Genomic DNA, 10601 nt, shown 5'->3' on the forward strand with positions numbered 1-10601 from the left:
TCTTATTTAGGGCCTTTCTAACAAGTGTTTTGAACTTCCTCATGAATCTAATGCCACCTGGTGGAGGTGAGCACCCACTGCAGATCAAGCATCAATTGAAGGTCAAAAGGGGTGAATTTATAAACAGTGGCAACCCCGAACAAAAGGCAGTTTGCTGAATTGATGCTCACTCAATGTCAGTTAAATGCACTTTTTGTGGTTTCATATCTCTTTGTCTCCATTGCTCTTTCCTAAGTGAGGTCCCCCCCACAAACGCCACACATCTACACCTGAAGGTGTGTGTGTATCTTATTTCTTATATGTGTCTCTATGTGAGTGCGTGTGCATATCTAGGGCAATCTTTCCTATCTATTTTTACAGCTGGGCTGCAACGCAGAGTGGTTAAGGTGATGTGCCAGTGGTGTGGAATGGGTGCTTCAAGGCCTCCACAAACAAATGACAATCAATAGGCCAGACTGTTCCCACCAACAGTTTAACCGTTGGCCAACACGGCTGCAAACCTCAGAGCCATTAACGAAAAGTGGATTTGTCTCTTCGAGCCTGCGGGTTTGGTCAAGGTTCAAGGCAATATGTCAAAATACGCGAATATTAGAAATTACAGCGTTTCAAAGTCATGCAACACAAAAGCTTATGTTACAAAAATCATCAAAGTAAATAATGAAACGTGGACATTTTAAGCAGAAACGTGCTCTCCTAAACTTCACATTGGTAAAAACACTGCCAGTTACGCAAAGATGAGGCCTTGATACCAGACTGGAGGTCACTTAGTGGTCACTGATAGAGCTGGACTGCTAAAAATAAAAAATAAACAAAAAGCACATTATGGGGTATTGCTCATGTATGTATGCATGCTAGCTGCCAACAAGAACCAGCCTCTGCAAACATTAGTGATCCCTTTATTTGTTTTAACACCTTTTAAATACCCAGAAGTGACCAATAGATAAAGACATCACTTAATATTAAAAAAAAACCCTATTTAGATTGCATCTTGTTAGATTCACAGTCTTACTGCGGTAGTTAGTGAGAAAAACAGATGACAAGTTTAACTTCCTCATATCTTGCTCAATACAAAATGGAAACATGCAAACTGCTAAACCCGAAGGGGGCTAAACACTGCAATAACGACCGCAGCAATCAACACACAACTCGTTTCAGGAGATTATAATGGCTGACGTGCTGAGCTCTAAAAATGGCAGATTATGACTGAAATACTTTTAAATAAGTTAGTTACTTTGCTGCTACTTGACAAAGCAAGGGTGCAAAGTGATAGGTTGTTTTAGGCTGACTTTTATTTTAAACACATCACAGTTACAACTTTATACAAATCTTACACTGACAGTAAAAACCACAGGTGGCAAAACAGACACATTCATTATCACTGCGCTATTTATCAAATAGTCGGGGGGGAAAAACGCCCAGAGCTTTTATTACATGCCTAATGAGCTTATGTGTGTTCTCATCTTCTACTGTATCTCACAGGATCTCAGCAGTGCATGATCCTCAGGCCACTCATGTATCAACAGCACAGTAAGTGTGAGAAAGCCCCATGTTGTGGGAAGCTACACAATGCCCTTATTTCTCAGGGGCCTACATTACTACTGTAAAGTTGTCATGTGACGCTGTACAAAAGTCACACTGCAGTCGAGTATGAGGAGGCGATATCCTCTTCATACTCGCTGAGGCTCAACTTCCTGTAAAAAGTGGTTAACAGCTGAGCTGTGAATTAAGGAGTAGGAATCAGGCCAGCAAACATCAACCTCAACAATCTCACAAATTACCTCCTTGGAGGGGTTTGCAGAAGACATGGGGTCTGATATGACATACAAACTCACCTTAAATAGGTCAGGTTAGAACCAGAGAAAAGCAAAGGGGACAGGAGTTTGTTAAAAGCAAAACATCTGTGTGTGTCTGCGTGTGTGTGAGTGTGTGAGGGGAATGGGGGTGTGCGGGGAGTAGGGCTGACATAACAACAACAACGACATCAAAGTTTACAGGAACAAACTGATTAAACTAACCACCCCAGTGATGACTCACCTGGTGGTATCACAGTGAAGTGAACTGTGTGGGTGCACTGAAACACGTTAGTAATGGTAAAACTGTGGTTTGGAGGGTGCTGCTTAAAGTAGGGGTACCTGGGCGAGAGCTGATTTGAAAAACAACCAAATAATATAACAAGTTTGTACTGTGACTCCCTCAAAGTAAAAACACTGTAAAAAAAAAATTTCCATTCTCTCTCGCAGTACTTTTGAGACAAAGGCCCACGTGTCCAACGATTTACTCAATTCATCATTATGACAAAGTTATTACAGTAGTATTGTCTAAACGAATCAGTAGTGGTAAACAGTTCCACTAGCCATATGTTTTTTCTACATCTTATCTATCTGGGCACTAGCTCTGAGTGACGTTTGAGTGACTTTGATGATAAAGATGACCTTTTATTGAAATTTCCACCAGCATGACACATCATCGCTTGTGTGCCCTGGAATCCTCGAGTGTTTCAGCATTAATCACAAGTCACCCTCGATTAGCTTAGCCCCTGCCATGGAATAACAGATACAACTCGTTTTTTCTTAGGACTGCACATAAAGGGATCTCCTTGACCTCTGCATTGGCTAAATTCTGCTGCCTGCATATTCAGACAGCCGTCCTGACAGACACTAACGAAGGAATATGAGTTGTGCCTGAGTTAAAGTGGAATTATTATACTCATATCAATCTCCATATTATTATTCCTGTACAATAATAACAACAACAACAACAACAAGAGAAAAACCCCACTTAGCTTACTTTAACCTAGCTGATAAACACCCTCACAAGCAGATGAAAAAACCCAGCATGACATCACAGGTCACTTTCCTTTTTTCTAGCTTCTGCCTGTCTATTGCAAACCACCAATAAACACATCGATATATAAGCGAGACCATTTATGCTCATTTCCAACACCAAATTTTACTCGCTGGCCACACAAAACTAGCCTTCCACGAGTTACAGTTAAAAACACTCCTCATGTCATCCTGGACACATGTATTTGATATCTTATCACACGTTATCACACATGTCCAAAAGCACCTGAGAGACTCAGAGTGGTGATCTGAAAAGTAATGATGTCAGTTTCACTGGAAGACGCTTTGAGTTCAAACTAAGAGACACAATGCTGAAAAAAATACTTTTAAACAAGCGTGACTTCAATAGATATTTATTTATATACACTGTACAAATTTCTATAATTAATTCAATATCAGAAGCAGTATGCTTTAAGTAATTACATATATTAAAAATAGCTTGACTAAACTCTCCTTATCTTTCATGCTAATTTACCCATGAGGTAACTGAGCTCCTAATATTAATGCACAAAAAACACACGCACACATACACACTGGTGAAGACTACAGTTTACAACAAACTTGCAGTTCTGGTAAAGTTTTCTTTTCAACACAGGAAGGATAGCCACTCCGTCTCTGATTCCTCACCTCCTACGGGTATCGCTTGAATAATGCTTAAAAATATTAACTAAACTCAATCGCAAACAATAAATGTGTAGATTTTTCTTTAGCTTATGCTATGAATCGTATTGGGAACGGACTGATTTCTACAACCCTCACGCACCCGGTCACGTCCATCCACACAAGAACCTTTTCCGATCTTTAAGTGTTTCTTTGTAACATGGGGCTCTTGCCCAACCCAGCCAACCTTTTGATTAGTGGTTGACCTGCTCTACTCCTGAGCCACTGCATTTATATAGATATAGGAGTAGGGTAATGGAACCCCTAACCTCCATTATAGAAAACAATACAGAAGTGCTTTAAACTGGCATTCTTTCTAGCCGGTAAACTGTGTAAGTCTACAGAAAAACAGCGCCAGACTCAGTAAATCTTTTTCCTGATGGGTTAATGATCTCAGTGAACCAGCTTACAGATTTGGTAACTACAGCACAATGTTCATTTCTGTAAATAGTGTAAAAAACAAAGGACAATGAGGCAGAGTATGCTTTAAGATGAGGCAACAGTGTGATTAAGGAGCTGGTTCTGTAGGAGTGAGGATTTTGACGCAAGTTTAAAGTGCCCTGAGTGCTTAGGTCAAGTAGAAAAGTGCTATATAAGAGTCAGTTCATTTACCATGAAGATGAAAACACAACTCAAGCTCTCCCAACAAAACTAATGTCTATGTACAACTGTCTGAGGCATTTAGAAAGGTCATGGTAACACTTAAAGTGGGTATGAGGAAGAAAGAATATATACATATATACACTTTTAATGCACAAGGTAAAGAAATTCAAAGACAAAAACAAGCAGAATAACTTTCTCTTTGTGGCATAATGTGCCAAAAACAACAAAAGAGACATCAGTCATCACACTTCCTTTTTTGCTGTGCGCATGGCCAGTGTAGTAAAGCTCAAATTCACTGATTCTTTTATTTAGACAGTAGGTCACTTGTCTTTGTGTTTTTCACAACCTCATTTAGACATATGACAAGGAGAGTGATGGGGAGGCACGTATGTGCAAAACACTTGTTGCACTTGTGGAAAGATGCATTTGGCACCTGGTGAACACTAGCAAAGTGTAAACACACTTTTAGAACATTTACTTCTCTTTCTTTCTTAGTCACTAAGATCATAATCTCTATCTGTCCGCAGTGTATTTGTGATTTACAGGGCTTTGTAGTGAGTGGTACCCCAAAATTCTAATCTACAAGGCATTAAAAACAGATTTGGTAAGACTGGAATTCTCTAGTGAGCTGAACAACTCACAAAGTTGAACGCAGACTGGGCTGTCATATTCTTGTGCATGCATGTTAACATTAGCGCATGTGTTCAGATTTGTGCCATGATGAAAACGAAACATATGCGTGCAGATATATGTAGCACTTTGAGGAGCTGGTAGATGGAGAACATGAGAAAGTAGGATGGATGAATAGAGGACAGTTAGTGAATCAAGAAGTGCAGAGGATTAGTAGTGAGGAAGTGAGGACAGCTATGAGGAGATGGAAGAGTGGAAAGGCAGTTGGTGCAGATGACATACCTCTGGAGGTATGGAGGTGTTTTGGAGAGAGGGCAGTGGACATTTTAACCAGACTGCTTAACACAATCTTAGAGAGTGAGCACAGATTTTCAAGAACAAAGGTGATGTGCAGAGCTGGACAGATGGATAAAGCTGATGCGTCACACCATGTTATAGGAAAGAAGGAGCCCTACAGATTCTTGTTTTGGGAATGTTGGCGGAGGTCAACCATCCAAAGCAACAGAGAGAGTATGAGAGAGGTCAAGAAAGGAGTGCCGGCAGGGTTGAATAGGAAAGGGAAGGTTTAGGAGATAGTAGTGAGACCTGCAGTGATGTATGGTTTGGAGATGGTGACGGTGACACAAAGACAGGAGGCCGAGCTGGAGGTGGCAGAGCTGAAGATTTTTGTTGGAAGCGATCAGGAGAGATAGCTCAGGCTGAGCAGTTTGGAGACAAAATAAGAAAAGCTGAGCAAGGCTGAGATGTTTTGTACATGTGCAGAAGAGGGAGAGTGGATATATTGGATAAAGGATGATAAAGACTGAGCTGCCACGGAGGAGGAAAAAAGAAAGACCTCAGAGAAGATTCATGGATGTAGTAAAGGAGGACGTGCAGAGGGTGGGTGTGATTGAGGAGGATGCTGGGACAGGAGGAAATGGAGGCAGATGATCTTCTTTGGTAAACCCTAAAGCGAGCAGCTGAAAGAAGAAGAATAAGGAATAGAGGTGAACTGGTGTTCTTTGTCACAATCATCGGATGTGATCAACATCTGTTTGAGAATCCTTCTTTCTTAGCCTGCAGCCAGCTGTCTAAACAATTCATGAATCCTTTACGAAATTAATTAGAAATCCTGTCTGTGAGGATAAATGTACTAGTGGTGCACAGGCTGGGTAATTAAAACCTGGAAATGACTAAATCATTAGCTTTTTCAATAGATTTATTGGTGAAAGGAATACAGCCTTTAACATATGTTTGAAGGCCCTCCGCATCCATATTTTCGATAAAAATCAAAGCTGCCGGCAGCATGATGTCAGTCGAGCAATCACTGGTACGAAAGAAATACAGATAATGGTCAAACGTTCAAAAGTGTTCTCTCAATTGGACACTGAAGCATTATAAAGCCAACAGGACTTATACTGCTGGTGCTGAGTAATCCACATAAAAGAATCATCTGCAACATGCAGTCAGGATGTGGGTGTTGCCACACACGAACGTGGGAGTGCAACAAATTATGCAGGCCCTTCATATCACAATGTTTTCTAAGCATGTATTTTTTTTTAACAGTGCTAATAAACTATCCTCGAAAAGGTCCAGATTCACACAGTGCTGAGAGACACAGTCGAGTAAATCGGATCACTGTCTGTCTAAAAAGAAATCAGCCCTGTATTTATTAATAATTTGGATGCTATCATATTTATAACACCTGCTTCCTGTTACTGCTACAAGTTGAGGCTACACTGTAGTCTTCACCTGCATATATGTATATGTGTGTGCGCATGTTTGTTTCTGTGTTTTCTGTGCATGATAGTTTGTCTCTTTTCAAAGCCATCAAACTAATATCTGGGAACCAATACAACCTGACAGGTACTATGTCTTTAAAAATCTGGAGACAACTTTCTTACTAAAAGAAGACTGTTGGAACATGAGCGACTGTGGCTGATGCGGTTATGATGAGTCAGACAGAAAATTCTACTGGAGTTTTTAACAAACACACATCTGATAGGACACCCCCTGTGATATGGACAGCCCCCTCACTCTGCACGCTACAAAGAAGTCTTCAGCACAAACTGCAGAAGAGTGATGTTGTACAGTGTGGTTTTCCATTCTGGTTGCTGTTCGGCTTCTGTGTCTTCTCGCGAGAAGCTGCTCTTTTGCAGCCTTTCAAAAGAATACCCAGACTACAATTAGAATGTGAACAGAATAGGAGAGGTGGATCATTAGGTTTCACCTGTGCTTCTCAAACTTGTTAATGCTTAGGCAGCTGCCAGGCTGGAGATTTCAGTGCTCTTCACAGACAACCTAATGTACCCTGGTGCACTTTGCCCCTGTCCCCTGCAGACAGTGATTCATCTCTGGCAGCTCGGGTGAGGCAGGATTCAAACAACAGCCTTCTTGGTTGTGTTATGAAACATTTTGTTTTTTTCACCAATAGACGGACAGGTGGATTTGCCACTCTTAAATTGAAAAATACAACACAAACGAACAACTGGAGAAGAATGAGAGATGTGGGGAATCACGTCTGCACCAGTGAAGATTAGTGACATTGAAAAAGCTAGAATAAAAACCAGGCGCATAACTAAATGGAATTCCACACCATGTGACTAAATTAAATATGGATAGATGAATACTGGGGAGAGACTCGCCAAAGGCACAAAAAAGGGTTTAACGAATCACATTTATTAAAGTAGATTTGTATGTGTAAAATACTCACTGTACAGCTACCTATTTTTGTAGACACGTGTGGAAGTGAACAAGAGTTGTGTGTGTATTGTGGTCATGTGAACATGACCACAACGTCCTGACATTTTAGAATAAAACATTAACACTGCAAGGCACAGATGGTGCTTACAGATTCTAAAGTCCTGCTTTATCAGATGGCTGGAATGAGCAAATCCAGCAATGGGAAAAGAAATTCCCACAATCTGAAGCATTCAGCAGGAATTGCCTCTTGAAATTTTCCTTTTAATATAGCAAAAAGGAATTTGAACTGACCGGCAATTTATCCTTCAATGTGATTTGTCTAATTAAAAAAAAAAAAAAAAAGATACAGGGAACGCTAAATTACAAATCTGGACTTTAGTGATTCCCTGCATCCTTCCTGAGGCTGGACTAGTGGATGACTGGACCCATTCAAAGTCCGTCCTGAAATTTAACTGTGAGCACGTGATTAGCAGTTATGTGCACCATAACCTTCATTTAAGGAGGAGTTACAGGTGCAAAGTAGGCGCAGGTAAATCCATGAGAAGTTAAAGCTTTTGTTACAGTTCCCGCAGTCTCCATTTGAGAAGATGCGCCACATGCTGAGCAACACCGTGATGTGGAGCGAACTTTTTAATGAAAAAAAAAAAAAAAGAAAAACAAAGAAAAAAAAATCTCTAAATCTCTCTAAATATAGCTCGTGCTTTCTGGGATTTGTTTCAGTGTTTTATTTCATTTCATCACGTCATTCAAAACAAATAGATAAATGCATGTCAAAAAAAATCTCAAAGTCAAACACAATCATGTCGTAAACCAAACCATGTTTTCTACTAATGAGTAAAGCTTACTGAACAGTGGTGTCACCGTGCGACTGTTCTAGACACGTCGACCGATGTGCTGTAATTTTACAAAAGTAATAAGTAGGACGGTTGATCCAAATCGACTCATTTCAGTAACACCTGTTGGTTAGATCGTGGCCACACACAGCTCTCTTGGACTTCCGCACTCCAAGTTAAAGTTGCCAGATCGGTTTCCACAGAATGAAACAGACAGCACAGTGTGATTGGCTATCCGTGTGGCCTATATGTGTGCACCGCCCAGCAGCTCTGCTCTCCACATCACCGCTGATTGTGAGTGAATGGTAAGTTCAGCTCTTTCTCTGTTTCACCCCATGTAACACCCACAAACTTAAAAAAGATTAAGTCACTTTTCCCAGTGCTGCGCGTAAAACTGTATGTCGCTCTTCTTGTGTGTGTGTGTTTGCAGAGCTGCAAGAGACGCTCAAAGTCCCGGCTTCTAACAGTCCCACAGGTGTCATCCTTCCAATCAGGTCAGTGTCAGTTCAACTTTACGACGCTGTCTAATTCTAAGGCTTTAAAACGTGAACGCTCACATTCAGTATGCTCGCGTAAAGTTCCCTCGAGGCTAACTTTAATGTATCTGTCTTAATCTTAAGAAGGTTAGAAACTGTTTTAAATGAAAAGGCACCGCCACTGTCGTATGTGCCGACATCATTTAACGTTGTGGTGGAGTAAGGCTGTTTAGATTAATGCACATTGAATTTACAGATTATTAACTCGCTTTTCAACGTCAGTAAACTACGCGTTTCGTCAAATGTCTGAAGTACATTCAACTCAAATGCTCAAAATAAACGTAAACGAGTTTCATTCACGCAGATTTTTCTCAGCATTAGTTATGAATCGAAACTTATGCAGCAATCATTGCTTTAGGTGATTCAGGTGCAGCTAACGGGGTCAGATTTATGCTTGATGTATGGATGTATGCATGCTGCTTGACTGACACTTGTTTCCCTCCAATAGTGTCATGAGCTCCCCGAAAAGCCCTGACGGTGCCGGGACAGATGCTCCTTGCCAGCCCTCCTCCTCAGTTGAGAGCAGTGGGTACACGGACACGGAGCCTCGGCTCCTGGCTGGGACTCGGTCCTCCCTCCTGGCTCGACGTCTCATGCGCTTACAGGCCTACAGTAGCCACTTCACCCCCGTTACGCGCCGGAAGAGGGAGATGATCCCAGACGATAAGAAAGATGCCAGCTACTGGGACAAGCGACGCAAGAACAACGAGGCGGCCAAGCGGTCCAGGGAGAAGAGGAGGCTGAATGACCTGATGATAGAGGGCCAGTTACTGGCTCTGAGCGAGGAGAACGCCCAGCTGCGGGCTCAAGTCCTTAACCTGCAGTACATCAGTACCCTGAGCATAGAAAAAACCAAAGCACCCTCTCCCTCTGCGACATCAACTGCGCCTGTCCTAGCGCCCACTCTGCCCTTGTCGCCCATACCTCCCCACACCCCTTCTCTCTTCCAGGCAGGGATCAGGGCTGTGCGACAACAGGAAACTGCACTGAACCAGTATGAGTCCAAGCTCCCTTGTTTTGGCTCAACTAGAGGTCTTTTTAATCCACTAAGCCATCGCAATTGTGGGACACAGCCAGGCATCCTTCCTCTCACCGGCTCCGGTGTCCTTTCGCTCCGAGATAGTTTAGGGAGCGGAAGGTCAGGGGAGGTAGGAGTGGATGCCCAGCGCCAGGTCTCCTCCGTCGATGTAATCCCCATCTCCCCCAGTGTATCTTCCCCACCCGTCTCTTCCTTCTCAGCAATCATGTCCTCTCCTGACACTCTCCACCATGCCTCTGCGCTCTCGTACCCACCCCAAAACTGGCTGGTGCCCCAGCTGAACCACTCGGCTGTGTGTAATAATCTTCTTCTGCCCTGGAGGTCCTCCTACCTGGCTCCGTCGTCCGTCTACTCCGGCCTGCCTCTCCACTTACAAGAAAGGCAAAGCCAGGGTGTCGGTGTGGAGGCGCACATTCAGAGGGGGCTGAAGAGTCGGTTCAGCAGTGCAACGCCTGGTTTGTCTCAGCTCGGGATGCACCTCAGTTCTGGGGGACGCTGACTGGACAGTTTAACTGTTAAGGTGTAACTTACAAGACGTTTTTTAAAAATCCCCAAACTTAACGTGATTCCATATGCGTCCAAATGAGATGTGAGGTGAAGGCTTTTGCAGCTGGTTTTTTTTTTTTTGTTTGCCAGTAAATATGCAGTCCAAAAAGAATGAAACGTGTGCAGTGGGTCATAATGAAAATATGAACAATTAAAAAACGAAATAAACAGCCTTCACGTGGCCTATATTCCCCGAAAGATCAGCCATGAACAATGTATTTTACCACGA

General features: G+C 42.4%; 1 protein-coding gene across 1 annotated transcript; it reads left to right on the forward strand.

The window, feature by feature from the left end:
• The first annotated feature begins 8327 nt into the window (after positions 1-8327).
• si:dkey-172o19.2 lies at positions 8328-10368 on the forward strand. The gene is made up of 3 exons (XM_040040572.1): positions 8328-8556; positions 8682-8745; positions 9236-10368. The coding sequence occupies exon 3, from the start codon at positions 9240-9242 to the stop codon at positions 10323-10325; it is 1086 nt and encodes a 361-aa protein (XP_039896506.1). The 5' UTR covers positions 8328-8556; positions 8682-8745; positions 9236-9239; the 3' UTR covers positions 10326-10368.
• The last annotated feature ends 233 nt before the right edge of the window (positions 10369-10601 follow it).

This window comes from Simochromis diagramma, unplaced genomic scaffold (assembly GCF_900408965.1).
Source record: "Simochromis diagramma unplaced genomic scaffold, fSimDia1.1 OVJJ01000026.1, whole genome shotgun sequence".
Taxonomy (NCBI): Eukaryota; Metazoa; Chordata; class Actinopteri; order Cichliformes; family Cichlidae; genus Simochromis; species Simochromis diagramma.

Coding starts and splice junctions, on each gene's coding strand:
- si:dkey-172o19.2 (XM_040040572.1), top strand. CDS start 9,240: ATGAGCTCCCCGAAAAGCCCTGACGGTGCCGGGACAGATGCTCCTTGC.